The sequence below is a fragment of the Anolis carolinensis genome, chromosome 4, assembly GCF_035594765.1.
Source record: "Anolis carolinensis isolate JA03-04 chromosome 4, rAnoCar3.1.pri, whole genome shotgun sequence".
Taxonomy (NCBI): domain Eukaryota; kingdom Metazoa; phylum Chordata; class Lepidosauria; order Squamata; family Dactyloidae; genus Anolis; species Anolis carolinensis.
In genome coordinates, this window is record NC_085844.1 from 236,084,600 (window position 1) to 236,103,503 (window position 18,904).

The 18,904-nt window shown below is 37.8% G+C and overlaps 1 protein-coding gene across 2 annotated transcripts in view; it reads right to left on the reverse strand.

Annotated features, from left to right (window-relative positions):
* The window catches only part of LOC100556649 (serine/threonine-protein phosphatase 4 regulatory subunit 1), a 63,843-nt gene that overhangs the window by 21,010 nt on the left and 23,929 nt on the right, over window positions 1–18,904 (reverse strand). For both annotated transcript variants that reach the window (XM_008115231.3, XM_008115230.3), the window contains 8 exons: window positions 18,599–18,741; window positions 17,374–17,520; window positions 12,477–12,584; window positions 11,825–11,890; window positions 6,472–6,630; window positions 4,652–4,806; window positions 2,622–3,058; window positions 101–318 (listed from right to left, as the gene is read on the reverse strand). In XM_008115231.3, the coding sequence (XP_008113438.2) occupies window positions 101–318; window positions 2,622–3,058; window positions 4,652–4,806; window positions 6,472–6,630; window positions 11,825–11,890; window positions 12,477–12,584; window positions 17,374–17,520; window positions 18,599–18,741 (1,433 nt within the window). The remainder of the gene's footprint in view (window positions 1–100; window positions 319–2,621; window positions 3,059–4,651; window positions 4,807–6,471; window positions 6,631–11,824; window positions 11,891–12,476; window positions 12,585–17,373; window positions 17,521–18,598; window positions 18,742–18,904) is intronic.

Genomic DNA, 18,904 nt, shown 5'->3' on the forward strand with positions numbered 1-18,904 from the left:
CGCTGCACTACCAGGGACTCCTATATCAGATTAAAAATAAAAATAAACAACGAATGGCTAGCAAAGGTTGGTGTCAATCTACTGAGAAAAACATACTTACCACATTTTTAATTACAGTTGGAGGGGATGGATTAATCACCTCCTCCTGGCTTGGTAATGAAGACAGATTGCTCTCATTCACTGTATTTGTTTCAAGGTCCAAAATGGCTGCATCTTCCTTGTGGTCACCATTAACTTCTTCATTCTGTTTGACAGCATAGTCGCTGACTGAATCAAGATGAGCAGCTCTGAGTGCAGCAGATAATACTTGGACCTGAGCTAATTAGATGAAACAAATTTCACTGAATTAGTTTTCATGCCTCTCCTTTTCAACTTCATAATAATAATTGGCTAAAATACCACCTTTAAAAAGAAAAACATGATCAGAGAATTATATCATGTACTGTGAAACAATATTTCTACAGTTCTTCTTTTCAAAAGGGTATTAGACAAATTCACTAAGAATAAGATGATTGATATTAGCCATAATGACAACACTATACTCCTAGATGCAGAAGCTATTCTCTTTTGTAAAAATAATAACTTACTGATTGGTAAAGAATAACATTTAATGAAGAATTATTTAAATTCAACATATAGGTCTATAGAAATAAAAAGCCTACAAATCTAGGGAGAAAAAACACATGTGCCATTTCTAGCACAGTACTGCTTGAACCTTTCCACTCTTTTTCTCGCTTGCATTATTTCTTATATGCTATTTTTTCATAGCTTAAAAATCCGTATTTGGTTATTGCTCAGCTTTATACCTAGGTCTTATGAGAAGGTATTTGCACAAGATGAGCTGTTTTCCAATCCAATGATCTATTAGGATAATTTGTCTCAAAGGGGTGCTACCTGGAGTAATGCCAGTGGTTGTTGGTCCCTGCAAGTTTCCAGGAAAAAAAGAGCAACTGTACTCAATGGGCCCAAAGTTAGTGCCAGTCCAAGCCAAAAAAAAAAAAAAAAAGATCTCGTAATAGATAACCTGAAAAGTACTGTACTAGGAGACTGGTGACTAAGACTTTAAGTACATTATTGAATATGGCAATATTTACTCTAAAATAAATACATTTAGGAGTAATTGCATTTGAGCCCAAGACTTATTTAGTCTCATTTAGGTAAACTACGCTTGACTTAGACCAGTGGTTCCCAACCTGTGGCCACGGCCAAGACATAAAATTAAGGTCTGTGAGACATGCGGGGAAAATTGGCACCAGGGGTGTGTGATGCCATTGGAGGAGAGTGAGAGAGAGAAAGAGAAGCTCTAGATTATTAAATATCATTTTCTATGGGCAAGCAGATGGCGACTACTGGATGTCAGATGTTCTGTATCAGAAACTAGAACTGATGTCGTCTATCTAATGCAATTATATGAATCAGCACCCCAAATAACCAAACTGAATCTAAAGTTGACCAAAAACTGATTTGTAACCCTTTTGGTACTAATGTTGGACAGTGGTCCTTGGTCAAAGTGGTCTCTGGTCAGAATGGTCCCCAATCAAGTGCTTCCTAGTCAAAAAAAAAAAAGGTTGAGAACCACTGACTTAGACAAATCACATTTGAAGATACGTAAATTGCTTCAGAAATGATATCAAGGGCCTTATTTTTCTGGGGGATAATTCAGGACATATGCAGTTTTCAGGCGGTGGAGTGGGGTGGGGGCAGTTGACATTTTTACCAGCATCAACATTGTTGTCTATCTCCCACCCGACAGCTAAGCAATAAAGGTAAATAATAATAATAATAATAATAATAATAATAATAATAATAATAATAATAATAATACTTTATTCATATACCGCTCTATCTCCCCAAAGGGACTCAGGGCAGTTTCAAACATGAGTGTGAAACAACATACAATAATTTAACACAGCAAAATAAACACATCATTAAAAGAAGACAAGGACAACTCAGTTAAAATAAGCAATCACAGTCAAAACCTTCGATCGAGGGGCGGGAATCATTAGTCAGGGCAAGGTTGACATAATCCATTTTTAGGGATATGTAACTTATACAACATATCTTTGGGCCAAGAGGTGGGCAGTGTACCAAAGTAGAGTCTGATTTGACTAATGAGACTAATCTTATTCAAAAACCTGCCGAAACCACCAGGTTATTAATTCCTTACGGAAAGTGGGCAAAGTGGGGGCCTCTCTGATCTCTTTAGGGAGGGTGTTCCAGAGCCGGAGGGCCACTACCAAGAAGGACCATTCCCTTGTCCCCACCAGTCGCGCTTGGGACGGCAGTGGGAGCGAAAGGAGGGCCTCCCTGGCAGATCTCAAGGCCCGCACCGGTTCATAGGGGGAGATGCGATCATGGAGATAGGCAGGGCCCAAGCCGTATAGGGCTTTATAGGTCAATACCTGCACCTGATGTTCAACTGATGTTCAAGACATACATTTCCTAAATATCACTTTTAAAACAACACAAATTTATTGCTGTATTAGAGTACTGCATTCAGGACAGTAAATAGTTCTATATCATAATGAAGAAGCCTTAAGAACCAATGTGGTCAGAGCAGAATCTCTTGTACTGATGACTTGCTGTAAAAAGTGTTATACATGGAGAAGGAAGTCTCTTACCTTGAACATCTGGGTCATCCATATGCTCCTGCAAACTCTGAAGAACTTTTTTAATCTCACTGCTGGCCACACAGTTATTGCACAGAACTTCTGACATTGAGCAGCTCCCTTCATGTATCTCAGTTTTGCATTGAAGCAGTTCCAAATCCTGGCTTATGTCAGGAAGAGGTGGACGCCAGTATAAGAAAGTATTGAACACATCATCAGCACACTGGACCCCTGAGTTCATTCCCTGATAACTGTTGACTTCACAGTCTTTAATATCTTTAGTCACAAAAGGACCAGCATTGTGACTCTGATTGAATATAATTTGATTAACTCCAAAATTAACATGTGCGGCTGAACTTTCTTCTTGTGCACTTGAACTTGATGCAGTGCAGTTAACAGAAGACTTCTCTGTAAATGTTTCCAATTTATTTTCTGCTGGCTCCTCTGAACTGATAAGAAAATTATTGTTAGTCAAAACTGAACGCTAACAAATGTCATTACTATTACTGTAACAAACAAAGGGTCATGCAATTATTAGGATTTCAACTGCAATTATTGATTCTTCTCAAAATTAATCCTACTTGCAGAATAGGTGCTTCTTAAAATTAGTCACAATAAGCTTCACGTAACCTATTTCTGAGCAATACACTCATTATGTGCTTCTCAACATTTTAGTTCCAATGAGTTGGGGAATTAGTCAATGATTGTACATTTGCTCAAGAGTGATCTATTTAGAAAAGTGAAGAAAAGTCCACACATGCGCAATGCCCATTCATATCATGGAGAATGTTTATGGTCAAATTAACTCCAAATGTAAATGTGTTGCTTTAAAATCACCTTGTGTTGTCACCTATTGTCTATACAATGTTTCTGATTCTTGTTTTCCTAAATCTGAGTTCATTTGTTTTGAATTTGCTTGCAGTGATATTTCTGGAAATATTAGCAATTCCTGAGATGACCATTAAAATAGTTATACAGGCAGTCCCCCGAGTTACAAAAATCCAATTTACAAATTACTCAGGGCTAAAAATGGGGGTGAGACAACAAGAAGTGGGAGAAATCTACCCCTCGGAAAGGGAAATTCACTTCTGAAAGAATTATCATTTGGAAAGGGGGTCTCAACTGTAGCTTCATCACCAGTTCTTGTTTCCACAAAAAAATCAATTTTTTCAAATTCTCAGTGGGACAGAAAGTGAGCTGAAATCTTCTGAACAGGGGCACAGACAGCAAAACAAACACCACAGGGGTGTTAACCCTTCCCTGTGCAATCCAGAGATAAACATATATATGTTTTTGGTTAGAGTTACACTTTAAAATGTACTTTTTCCAGCTTACAAACTTAAGAGCAAACCTGCAAAACATATCTTGTTTGTAATCCGGGAACTGCCTATATTTAATATTGAAACAAGGTGTGGAAAAAGAACAGCAAAAACAAGAAACAAATCATGACAGAATCACACAGATTTCAAGAAGGTTATCTCTTCCAAGACTAAAACTGTCTCATCACTTTTTAAAAAAATCAATTTTATGCAAATGAGCATCATGCAAATGATGAGAAAAGGGAAAATTTCACATTAAAAAATTATATCCATCAATAGTGGCCACTTTTTTAAAGTGTCACTTTTTAAAAGCGATCTGAAATTTACAATTTGTTTCCTTACCACCATCACAGATAAGCAGTAAAACTTTTGCTTCATACTTCTGAAGTAACTGCTTAGACACATCAGACATTTATATCAAGGCAAACATCTATTCATTTTTCATCACAAGCTTACCTGATCTTATGAGCAACAAATGTAGCCTGAAATTAACTATAGTATATTCCTACACATTTTTATTTTTATTTATACTGCTCATGGTAATCCTATTTTATTTCATTACACAAGTTTTAAACATCAATGTATTGAAAGTACAACCAATAAAACTAATATCCCTGATCTGTAAAACCTACAGAAGAGAATCTGTTAACAGTTTATTTTCAATTTTAGACCTTACACAAAAAAACAGAGTTCAGGAAAATCTTTATTGCTAAATAACCATACCTAGATAACACGCTGTTTGCAATTTTGGCAGCTGGACATGGACTGGAAGGTCGGATACTGAGTGTCCCATCCTCCCGAATATAAAGACCAGCACTGGAAGGGTTTGCAAAAGTAGAAATAAATGGCCCAAGTGACTGGAAAGCAGCTTGACGTACCTAGAATATTACAAAATTAAGAAGACACTTAATCTGACTTTGATGGGCAATTATTATTTGGATTAATCAGGAAACCAACATTCAATAGTGCACATATGTTAAACTTGCAATTTCCAGTAAGAAAAGGTTATCCCATAATTTGATACCATTAGTGAGTAATATTTTAAATCTTCCATGAATTTGAACCAACAGAACCAAGTCAAATAGTGTCTTAAAATATTTGCTTTAAATCCATCACTATCACAGCAATGGAAATTGTACCACCCTGTTTCTTTCTTTAGGACTAGGGAAACCAATACAAAACTTGAAAAGTGATCCTCTTGGTTCAGTTCTTGGATACTCTTTAAATATGCACCCAGCACTTGTAAAGCAGACAGTTGCTCATGTATTTAAAATCCAGGGACCAAGCTAACTGAAGAAATTATACATGCTCTCCCAGATGCTCATCCAGAAATGTAGCTTGGGGTACAGAGCTTTATTTTATTCATTTTATTTTATTTTATTTTATTCATTTACTGACAATCCAGAAAGAAATAAACTAAAATTTAGAATGCACATCTAGCAATTTACAGAAGAGTTTATTCGTCTAAGTTTGAAAGGGAGCCAATTGCAAAGAAATGCCATACATGCTAATATTTTCCTACATTTGTTCAAGATTACAGCAATAATTAATCAGACTACCATGGCTGAATGCATCACAGATTCTGCCACATCACTTGCAATGAACAAACTTCATAGCTCAGCAATTCAGAATTTGAGGGTGCAAGTATGCACATGTTCACAAATGGGAAGTGCCGAAACTATTGCAGAACACAGATATAATTTTCTTTGATCATTAATAGATGAGAAATAGTGATGAGTCTATTAATTTATTTTGTTACAGGCTTTGTTCTGATTTGTCAAAATAAATTGGAGCGTCTCAGCACAGAAACTGAAAAACTGTCAAAGCCCTTGCGATTTATAATTGACATAGCTCCAAAAATATGCATGACATTTTTAAAATATAACAGGACACATCCGTTGCCCTGCAATTGAAAGTTTAAAATGGTAACAATACATAAAAGTGATGGCAATGGCAGGAAGCAGCAAAAAGGAAAAATAATAATATTTATGTCAGTTGCACATACTTAGGATGGCATTACGTTAAAGGATAGTGCTGAAGATATGAATCCTCTGACAGAGATGTTGCATTAGAACCATAAATGTTTACAAAAGAACAAGTCAAAATAAAAAGATGTGAAACTTGTTCTTTTCACCGAAGAAAAAGGAGAAACACTAAGAATGTTTTAGAGCTTAGAAACATTACTCTTTGGGGGCAGAACCACCAGCCAACATGATGGACAATGCTGGCTGGGTAAATCTGATAAAAATGTAATGCCATAAGAATGCCGATTATTATCATTCTGTTCTGATAACTGGTCACAGCACCAGGCATTAACTAATTAAGGTTGCCACCATGTATTATCAATATGAAACATAATTTTAATTATATGCAAATGAGTAGATGGTGATGGGAGGAAAAAAATCACATTAAAATTTTTTATCCATTAATAGTTGCCAGTTGCGGGTCATAGTCCTTTGAATATGCCTGCTTGAATCAAAGAACAGATCAGTCATTTAATTGTATAAATGGCAATGCAAGATTAACTAATCCACCCCACTTACCCATCTGCAAGGGTCACTGATGAGGCTGATAAAGAGGGGAGACAACTTGCTCCTCCGGACTTCAGGTGAAATGGTATAGGAAACAGCCATAAAGCATTCAGCGCAGGCTTTCCGCATGCCCCAAACACTGTCAGAGCAGAGCTCAAAGAACTTTGGAATCTGCCACAATAAAGAGAAAATGTCACAAATCAAACTGTTCTAAAATACCCGTTTTGCAGTGCAGACATTTCAAATATTTAAAGGTAATTTTTCCCAAACAATTATTTAAGGACTGGGGTAAAGAATATTTATTTCTAAATCTCCATTTAATGAAGAGCAGCAAATGATATCTAACAATTTAATAGTAAATAAATACACACATTCATATCAGTAACATTTTAGCTACACAGAATACACTTGTGTTTCAGTCTTCTAAGTAAACGCATATCTCCTAGTAGAAAGCTAAGTTGTCTGGGAAAACCAATCTGATTTATTTCAGTCCACATAATGAGAAGCTGACATCAGGGTCAGATAACTTTAAAAATATTCATGTCCTTTCAGCAAGAAGGAATGTTAACACTGGAAGATTACCCTTGCAAAAGAAAAAAAGGGGAGAGAAAGAACTAAATAGAGCAAGCATCTAGTCCTGGGGTGTTCCTCTAAAATACTGAATGGTTTCTTTTTAAAGCCAGTTACATAGTGTCCTGTCACCCGCTCATATCAATCCTGTCTCTTGTATTCTATTCACAAGTCAGGCAGATCAGGATTTTCGAATCTGGACCCTTTATGGCACACCATTAAAAAATACATTGCTGAACTCTTTTCCTTTTTTTCAAAGATTAGGTTTCACTTCATTCCGTGTCACTATAGCACATAACCAAAGCACACATGAAAAGGTGTCTCTTTCCTCACTCAAGCAACTGGCAAATTCATCCCTAATGTCACAGCTGCTACAGTGAACCAGAAATAAGCTTATTCCATGGTGGTCCAATTACTATATGACCAGAATAGTATTACTGTCTGCTCTGCAAATATTGCAAATTACAAATTATTACAAATTAATACAAATTAATTACTGATTCTTCATTTGAGGGCATTGCTAAATAGAGAAAGTATGGTTAGTGTGTGTTTAAATATCTTATTTAACTTTACAACCCACTCCTTAACCTAGAGCAGGGGTCCTCAAACTATGGCCTGTGGGCCGGATGCGGCCCTCCAAGGTTGGGGTGCATCTCACACAAGTAGGAAAACATCTTTTTGCACACAGACTCACAAACCTCATCAGGCGCACTTTAAACTAGATCCACTGGGGGAGGGGAACAACAGCCTGGCGAACACTATATTACCCACGACCACAGGGAACTGCCGAAAGGCTAAACGGAGGGCTGCACAAACACAGCAAGGACCAAGTACAGAGAGCACAATAATCCCAAATAAACAGTTCGAGGGGAGGTCACAGGGGCTTACATGTCTTTACACTAATGCTCAGAGCATGGGAAATAAGCAAGACGAACTCCAACTCCTAGCACAGCACCACACATACGATGTCATAGGCATCACTGAAACCTGGTGGGATGACTCCCATCACTGGAATTTAACCATTGAGGGCTATAACCTCTTTCACAGAAATAGAACAAAGGGGAGAGGAGGGGGAGTAGCTTTATATGTCAAAAACAGTTACGTTGCAGAAGAAATGCAAGACTGTAATCCGGGAAACCAGCTTGAAAGCATCTGGATAAGAATCAAGGGAACCGGGACTCAAAAAGATCTTGTCGTGGGTGTCTACTACAGACCTCCGAGTCAGGATGAAGGACTTGATGAAGCCTTCTGTCAACAGCTGACCAAACAGGCACAAAGAAGAGATATAGTAGTCATGGGCGATTTCAATTATCCCGATATCTGCTGGAAAACAAACTCAGCCAAGAGTACAAAGTCCAACAAATTCCTCACTTGCCTTGCAGATAATTTTATAGTCCAGAAGGTAGAAGAGGCAACAAGGGGATCAGCAACTCTTGATCTAATCTTAACAAATGTGGAAGACCTGATCAATACAGTTGAAGTGGTTGGATCCTTAGGGGCAAGTGACCATGTGCTCCTGCAGTTTGCAATACAAAGGAATGCTGAAACTAAGACAAGTCAAACACGCATTCTGGACTTTAAGAGAGCTGACTTCCAAAAAATGAAGGAATTACTGAGCGGCATTCCATGGACGCCGATATTAAAAAACAAGGGAGTTAAGGATGGATGGGAGTTTTTCAAAAGTGAAATACTCAAGGCGCAAACTCAAACAGTGCCAACAAAGAAGAAAAATAAGACAAGTGCAAAGAAGCCAGAATGGATGTCCAAAGAACTTCTAACTGAGCTAAAGCTCAAAAGTGACATGCACAAGAAGTGGAAAAGGGGAGAAATCACCAAAGAAGAATTCAAACGTATAGCCAACACCTGTAGGGAAAAGGTTCGCAAGGCTAAAGCGCAAAATGAGCTCAGGCTTGCCAGGGACATAAAAAACAACAAAAAAGGCTTTTTTGCTTACGTTGGTAGAAAAAGGAAGAAAAAGGAGGCGATAGGGCCATTGCAAGGAGAAGATGGGGTGATGGCGACAGGGGACAGGGAAAAGGCAGAACTACTTAATGCCTTCTTTGCCTCGGTCTTCTCAGAAAAAGAAAGCCATCTTCAACCTCAGCAACACGGAATGGACGAAGGATTGGGGGAAATCCAACCCCAAATAGGGAAACAAGTTGTCCAGGAACACTTGGCCTCTCTAAACGAATTCAAGTCCCCAGGGCCAGATCAGCTACACCCAAGAGTACTGAAGGAACTAGCGGAAGTTATTTCAGAACCACTGGCAATTATCTTCGAGAGTTCTTGGAGAACGGGAGAAGTCCCAGCAGATTGGAGGAGGGCGAATGTGGTCCCTATCTTCAAGAAGGGAAAAAAGAACGACCCAAACAATTACCGTCCGGTCAGCCTCACATCAATACCAGGCAAAATTCTGGAAAAGATCATTAAGGAAGTGGTCTGCGAACACTTAGAAACAAATGCGGTCATTGCTAATAGTCAACACGGATTTACCAAAAACAAGTCATGCCAGACTAATCTGATCTCTTTTTTCGATAGAGTTACGAGTTGGGTCGATACAGGGAATGCTGTGGATGTAGCGTACCTGGATTTCAGTAAGGCCTTCGACAAAGTCCCCCACGACCTTCTGGCAAACAAACTAGTAAAATGTGGGCTAGACAAAACTACGGTTAGGTGGATCTGTAATTGGCTAAGCGAACGAACCCAAAGGGTGCTCACCAATGCGTCGTCTTCATCATGGAAAGAAGTGACAAGTGGAGTGCCGCAGGGCTCCGTCCTGGGCCCGGTTCTGTTCAACATCTTTATTAACGACTTAGACGAAGGGTTAGAAGGCACGATCATCAAGTTTGCAGATGACACCAAACTCGGAGGGATAGCTAACACTCCAGAAGACAGGAGCAGAATTCAAAACGATCTTGACAGACTAGAGAGATGGGCCAAAACTAACAAAATAAAGTTCAACAGGGACAAATGCAAGATACTTCACTTCGGCAGAAAAAATGGTAATCAAAGATACAGAATGGGGGACGCCTGGCTTGACAGCAGTGTGTGCGAAAAAGACCTTGGAGTCCTCGTGGACAACAAGTTAAACATGAGCCAACAATGTGATGCGGCTGCTAAAAAAGCCAATGGGATTCTGGCCTGCATCAATAGGGGAATAGCGTCTAGGTCCAGGGAAGTTATGCTCCCCCTCTATTCTGCCTTGGTCAGACCACACCTGGAATACTGTGTCCAATTTTGGGCACCACAGTTGAAGGGAGATGTTGACAAGCTGGAAAGCATCCAGAGGAGGGCGACTAAAATGATTAAGGGTCTGGAGAACAAGCCCTATGAGGAGCGGCTTAAAGAGCTGGGCATGTTTAGCCTGCAGAAGAGAAGGCTGAGAGGAGACATGATAGCCATGTACAAATATGTGAAGGGAAGTCATAGGGAAGAGGGAGCAAGCTTGTTTTCTGCTGCCCTGCAGACTAGGACACGGAACAATGGCTTCAAACTACAGGAAAGGAGATTCCACCTGAACATCAGGAAGAACTTCCTCACTGTGAGAGCTGTTCGACAGTGGAACTCTCTCCCCGGGGCCGTGGTGGAGGCTCCTTCCTTGGAGGCTTTTAAGCAGAGGCTGGATGGGCATCTGTCGGGGGTGCTTTGAATGCGATTTCCTGCTTCTTAGCAGAGGGTTGGACTGGATGGCCCATGTGGTCTCTTCCAACTCTACTATTCTATGATTCTATGATTCTATAAGAGTCCCTCCAGGCACTATCTCATGCAGATATTGACAGGTCTGAACCCGGGGGGCAGGTGGGTCAGGGGTTCAACCCCCCCCCCCAAAAAAGGTCATTTACCTGACCCCTGCTCTCAGTTTTAGATTTAGGCTCAACCCAAAGTCTGAAATGACTTGAAGGCAGATAATAAAAACAATCCTAATTAATTTGACTATCTCATCGGCCAGAAGCAGGCTCACACTTTCCATTGAAATCCTGATAGGTTTATGTTGGTTAAAAAAAATTATTTTTAAATATTGTATTATTCTTTCACTGTTGTTGTTTTTTTTCTTTTTGCACTACAAATAAGACATGTGTAGTGTGCATAGGAATTTGTTTTTTTTTTCAAATGATAATTCAGCCCCTCAACAGTCTGAAGGATTGTGGACTGGCCCTCAGCTTTAAAAGTTTGAGGACCCCTGACCTAGAGAAACTATTATTTATTCTGTTCTATATTTTAAAGGATGAAAGGAGAAAACACTACATTAGTTTCTCAGATCTCACCTTTTCTTTTGCATATTGACCGAAACAAATGAGCTACATATGGTGTTTAATGAAGCAAGTCTATCCTAAGAATGTATTTTTCTTAGAATAACTAAATACATTAAGTTGCAATCTTCCACTTACTAGCCAAGTTAACTCTACTGTGGATTGAAACACCCATATTTTCTCAACAAAAGTATACTGTTATGGCCTATTGGAGATTTAAAAATGATCTGCTTTAACCACAGTAAACTGTGGACATAGACAGACTGACAGATTCCTCTAACAGTAGAAGAACTGCAGGTTGTCCTGCTGTATCAAGTCAGTTTGGACAGAATGACAGTATATATTATTAACTGTGTATACTGTAATCACATGTCGTTTTCCAGCAGTCCTTTGTAGGATAAAACATTCCAACAATAGCTTTTCCAAAAGGTGTCCTCTTTTATTTCAGATATACATATTTTACTACTTTATATGAAATGCAATAGTATGCAATACTTTGAAATAATTATATCTCCAAGATTTGGGTGTTTCAGATGCCAACATACCAAATTATTTTCTGTGGCCTCTTGCCCAACAGCACTGCAAATATCACCGAAATTCGCTGCACAAACCTAAAGTCAAAAAAGGGGGTGGAGGAGAGAGGTTGGTTGTTTTCTGAACATTTGAGCTGATTTCTCACTCTCAATTTCTTTCTTTATAATATCATATTGATTTAATCACCGTTCTTAACAAAATAAAGATTTAAATCTGCTGTTTCATCAGACGACAGAACGTAGTTGTCTATATTCCCAACCAGGAAATATACTATTGGTACATTTCCTATGCACAGGTTTTATTAGACATAACAAGACTATATAAATGCTACTTGATCTGTTATTTGAATATTTTCATGTACAGAAGTATCTGCTCAACTTATCTCATGCAGAATGTGAGATGAATAAAAAATATAAATGATTATCTGATCCAAGCTTGTTATTTAAAAGAAAACTCAGGTATGTGATAAATTGTCAAGTGTATATTGAATTGCTTTTGGTAAACCATCAATGATATCTGGCTTATTATGTTGCCCCTGGTTGCACACCAGAAAAACACCTACACAATGTGGCAACTCAAGATATATGACAAGAAATCACCACTAAATAAAAAAGAGAAGACCCTATGTTTGTGTAAAGAAGAGTTCAAATTTTAAAAACTAACCTTCCGAACTTGAAAAAGCTTCCCATCACTACAGAGCTCGCAGAAACGAGAAAGAAGCAGGCGTTCAACTGTAGATTTGTTGACAATTGAAGACATTTTGCAGATTATCTATTAGGTGAAAGAGATATTACTTCTTTATTTCCATGTTAAGTTCTCTCTTGAAAAACTCAAATCCGCTATGAATTTATTCCGTTCCCTTTCAAAGCTATACAAGTTGAACAAGTATCACGAATTCTTTGGATAGTGAATTTTATAGTTTAACTATGCAAAAGTGCTTCCTGGATCTGGATTCTCCTGGAATAAATGAGTGATCAAATGACCAGAGCAGGACAATCATGGATCACATTAGAGACTAACACACAGAATAAACTGCCATAATATTTCCACAAATCACAGAATTCTTAATACTAACCCATGTCTGATTTCCTCTGTAGGTTGCTCTACTTCTTCCTCCAGTAGGAAAACGTGCAGAATCAGAGTTCCGAAAAGCTATTTTCAGAAAAGGCTCTTAGAGTAGCCTGGTCAGCATAGCTACCATGTTGGATTGGGGATTCTTAGAACTTGTAACTTTTCTAAACTCTGGTTAATTCCTAGGACTAGCAGAAACTGTCCTACATTTCAACATAGTCATAATCATATGTTTCTTTTTTGTTGATTTTAATTATGATGCTTTCTATGTCAATTTCTCTATAAATGCAACAGTCAAGACAACTGTAAACATTCAGTTACCATTTCCTTCCTTATTAAAAAAACAACACTCTTCAAACATCAGCATAATGATTTGAGCACTTCTTGGAATTACTGGTTTCCCACAAAACAGAAAGAGGTTTTGACTCAAACCTTAAGTACGGTACAAAGTGCAAAACACCAACTGTCATAAGATTCATAGCATATCATAAAATTATGAGCACACTCAAAACTTAAAGTCTCAAAACATTTATATATAATATTTATAAATGTATAGTTATTTAAAAGAATACACTATCACTCAGAGGACTCAGAATTTGTGAAAAAATGCCAAGAAAAAGTGGAAACATTATCCTACTCTGATTTTAATGGAATTGTCAGTTTTTTAAAAAGACATCTGGCATTCAGATGTTATTTTGGAAGCTGGCCTAAGCAATTCCCAAATGAGATACTGTAATGTAACTGTTAAAGTCATTTTATGGGTAAAGTGTCAGGCCCCCTGTAGAGAAGTTATGTGTAAAACAGAGATTATTGATATGATTTTATTTATTTGTTTGTTAAAGAAAAAAAAGAGTTATATATTAGCAAGGAAAAGCCTAGCATGGAAACTAGCTGGAAGCAGCATTTGGTAGGTTGCCATGGTAACACAGCTTCCCTTGGGAGAAAAGGGGTGTGGCTAAGATGACAGTTGGAGGATATTCCCTTTTAAAAAGTTCAGTTGCTGTGAGGGTTTTAAAAGGAGTGGCTGTTAGGGGTTTGAGAAGAAGAGTTGCGATTAGGTTTTGAAAAGATTAGGAGCTGGGGAAATCAGCTAAGGACGGCAGCTTATGGTCACTCAGGGGAAAGGCTGGGAATATAAGCTGACCGGGGGAGTTTAGTATACTGTGTTGAAGAGAAGTTATTTAAGAAATATCCATTCAAGAAAGACTACATTGTAACTTAAGATCCGAAACGTTTACTGATTGAAACCATACGCTTATGTACCAAAAATAAACTTGAATTTTGTTATTGTTCATAAAGATAAGTCTCCTTGCCTCTCTGTAAGCCTGTTACCTCACGTTGGTGGCAGTTACCGTACCTATCTATATAAGTTACCGTACTTTCCTATATAAGTTACCATCTTTACTCATTTAAACCCAATCAGTTCCGTTATCCTTCCTTATCCACTAAATCCTCCCTGTCATACATTCACACATCCTCCATCCCTCCCTCTCACATACGCGCACATCTCCTCAATTGGAGGCAGTAGTGGGATTTAGACAAAGATTTCCCCCTGCCTGAGTTGAGTACCACAAATTGGGCTCTCCTCAATTGGTGGCAGCGGTGGGATCAAAAGGGATTCCTCCCTGCCACAGTTCTCTTCAATTGGTGGCAGCGGTGGGATCAAAAAGATTCCATTCCCTGCCTCACCTCTCTTCAATTGGTGGCAGCGGTGGGATAGAAAAGGATTCTTCCCTGCCACAGTTCTCCTCAATTGGTGGCAGCGGTGGGATTCAAAAGGATTCCATCCCTGTCACCTCAGTTCTCCTCACCCCCAAACTGAAATGGAACCGTAAACGTTCACATTTTGTAGAGACACAAATTATTTATTGAAAATGAACTGAAGAACTCAAAGCATTTGAAAATTAAAACGATTCATAATTTGTATTTTACTACATTAAATTGACAAAAAGAATGAATTATTTTTTCTACATTTCTAGACATTTGTGTAAAGGAAAAACATAGCTTTATGACAGTGCCATTAAGAAAAGTTGTCGGATGACAGACCATTGAAATTGAACGTGTAACTGTTTGGAATGATCAAAGTTATTTTTAGGGTTTTCTCCAAAATTTTATTTTTCTAGCAGATAAAAAATTGTTTTTAAAAACTTTCAATATTTTGACATTTCTTTCCAAGTAAACAGTCACTCCATTGTATATTTGACTAACCTGGATTTTAAAAGTATTGGTGCACAACCAAATAAATTAAAGTGCATTTTGTATTATGTGGATATATGTATCAATAACTTCAAAAGAAAGGAAAATGAACATAGTATTTACAGTCCTTACCACCATTTCTTCAGCACAGTCAGAACTGAAGATTTTACATTTGGACAGTTAGATAGTTATTTCATGAAGAAGTTGTCTCGTCATGTATTCTAAAGTTAAGAGCTAACTGTAACTATATAATCTGACACACTTTTCAATAAACTTTCAAGCTGTATTTTATTCCAAACCCTTTAAAAAACAATTCAGACTATGCCAAAAGACTCTAGATCACCAGTTCCCCATGGTAGAACGTGATCTGTTTGCAGATCACTGCAGCTTTAAAAAGTGGCATAGCAGATGACAAGCAACTTGTACTGAAAATAACATTGTATAAGGACATGACTGGTGGCTTCCTAGACAGAATGACAGATTGATAGGTCATTCTCATCATACATCTAAGTCTGGGTTTTTAAATATCTTTTTAACATGAAGCTGAGAAACATTTCCTCCCCCTCCCCCACCTTTAAAATTGTTATCTATGTAATGGTATATAGCTTAGCTTTTTTCTATAGGAAAACAATTTCTGACAGTGATTTCTGCTGAAATGAAACTGTACATTTGAGTAAACAACACATGAAAACTGGCATAAATTTATAGAAGCCATATTCTAAAATGGATGTAAAATTTTACTGCTACAGCGTCTGTCTTGTAAACTATAACACCCTCATCAATGAAATTACAATAGAGTCTCACTTATCCAACAAAAATGGGCCGGCAGAATGTTGGATAAGCGAATATGTTGGATAATAAGGAGGGATTAAGGAAAAGCTATTAAACATCAAATTAGGTTATGATTTTACAATTAAGCACCAAAACATCATGTTATACAACAAATTTGACAGAAAAAGTAGTTCAATACGTAGTAATGCTATGTAGTAATTATTGTATTTACGAATTTAGCACCAAAATATCACAATGTATTGAAAACATTGACTACAAAAATGCGTTGGATAATCCAGAATGTTGGATAAGCGAGTGTTGGATAAGTGAGACTCTACTGTAATTTCAAGTTATAGATTAGGGCATATTACTTCTGACGGTCCATACCAAGGGTAATGGAATCAATGGAAGGCTACCTTTCTTAGTCAGGTTTTACTTCCAGTCCATAAGGCATTCCTACATATAACCAGATGATACACAACCAACTTGACATCTGGATGTCATACGAGAAACATCCTTTGTCCTTTGTCCTCAGAAAGTATAGTGTAGTGCTGCGTTCGTTATACAAACACCATTCTTTTTATTCCTTGGTCTGTTCTGTTCAGATGCCATGTACAAAGAAACTCATCTGCAGTGCAGGCAGGCAGGAAAATAACATGGGTTGAGCCATGGCATATAGGCAGTCACCAAATGGCAAACAAGATAGGTTCTGTAGGTTTGTTCTTAAATTGAATTTGTTTGTAAGTCAGAACAGGTACTTTTTTCAGTGTAATTCCAGCCAAAGATACGTATTTTTAGCTTTGGGTAGCATAGGGAAGGCTTAATACCCCTTTGGTATTTATTTTGCTGTCTGTGACCCTCTTCAGAAGATTTCACTCTCTGTCCATGTGAAAACTGGACTTTGAAAAACAAGGATTAGTAATAAAGCCTCAGTTGAGACCCCATGATAACTCTTTCAGGAGTGAAATTCCTTTTTGAGGGGTAGATTTCTCTCACTTCCCCTTGTCTCACCCCGTTCTTAATTAAGAGTCAGTTGTAAGTCAGGTGTCTGTAACTCGGGTTCTGCCTATATCATCTATCCTAACAAAATATACAGAGAAGTGCATCTAGACCAGGCCTGCACAACTTGTAGCCCTCCAGTGTTTGGGCCTCCAATTCTCAGAGGCTCCTGCCAGCTGTTCCAATTACCAGGAATTCTGGGAGTTGAAGTCCAAAACAACTGGACGGCCACAGGTTGTGCAGGCCTGATCTAGACCCATATAAAGATATTCATTCATGCCAATTGCTCCTCATTGCCTTCGTACAGATAAAATTAAAAGATAAATCTAGACTACTAGAAGAACATATACAATTACAGGGTGTACACTACTTTGGAGAGGCCCTAATAATGAACAAATATCAAAAATAAATCTATAGTTTTTCAATATTCAAATGTGTAGACGATATTAAATGCTAAATAAACTACATAGCATCCTGATACATATTCACAAAACTTTCAAAACACCCCAAAATTACTACTTACATTTACTGCTTCTACCTTGTATTCATCATCACTGTCTGGAGCAGAAAGGTCCAGCAGGATTGGACACACTTTATTTTCAATATCTGGCTGAGCAACAAGACCTTGTTCTAGTAGTATCAGTAATGAATCCTGGCTTGCTTTCCTGACCTGTCAATATGCAAAACCCAAAATTAATGATGTTAAGAATGTTTCCCATGTATAAGAAATGTAACATTTAACATAATTAATTAATCCCCTTACATGTGGTTGTAACATTCAGTTGTGGAATTTAAACATATACATATATTCCTGAAGACCCACACTGAACATGTTTACACAGTTTGCATAATAAAAAGAAGTGTCATAAACCAGAATTTGGCAGGTTGCAAATCAATAAAATCAGAACAAAGAATGAAAGATCAGAGAAAACCAGGATAGATAATGAGATGTTTTGTGGAGAGAACCAGCACGGAGAGGCTAAAAACTGCTAAAAATAAGAGCAGTTTGATCTGCTCAGGAAGAACATAGAAGAGACCTATTGCTTAAGACTCTCGGGGTGATGCAAGGTTTGAAATACTGTAACTTTATGACCATCTTATGCTAAAACTAAAATCTGGAAACAAACTTCATGGCGGGTAAGTCTAAATATATAAGGAGAATAGTATGAGCATGTGAAAAGTCTTGAACTGTCTTGAAATAACAAATAGCCCCTGCTCGTTGCTCACCTAGCAACCCAAAAGATAGTTGCATCTATCAAGTAGGAAATAAGGAAATAAGGTACCACTTATAAAGTGGGGAGGCAAATTTAACTAATTTACGACGTTGGAAAGAGAAAGTGCCATCACAGTGGATGATGAAGCAGCTGCTCCCCCCGTGGCCAGAATCGAACATCCCCTCAGGAGAAGGTTAAATTGCCTCTGAGTCTGTCTCTGTCTCGGTTCTATGTGTATATGGGCATTGAATGTTTGCCCTATATGTATATAATGTGATCCACCCTGAGTCCCCTTCGGGGTGAGAAGGGCGGAATATAAATACTGTAAATAAATAAATAAACTGTTATTTTTGAGGATATGCTGATATACCAAATTAATTTAGTTTCAAAATCTCAAAAATATTACAAAAATCCCCATTGGTCTAAAGTCCTGTGAAAACCCACTGTTTCTTGTAGACTTATCATGAGGTTATTGCTCCTGAAGAATGCTAACAGCATTATATTAAACTACATAGTCAGTCTAAAAAACTTTACCTGGTTATTTGGATCTGTAAGATATCTCACCACAATGGGCATAAGATACTCGGAAAAAGCTGTAGGGAAGTTTGGCCTACTTTCTTGTAGAAAAATGGTAATGGGTGGTATCTGCTCCATTAATTCTGTGCGTACAGTTGGCTCTGGTAATTTAGAGAACAAGTATCTTCAATTAGTTTCAAAAATGTAAATGTATGGAATTCAACAGATAAAAATGTCACATCATAAAACTCTAGAAACAGCAATTTCTCTATAAACTTCTTTCAAGTTACAACATTTAATACAGACATAATGTATTAAATGTCT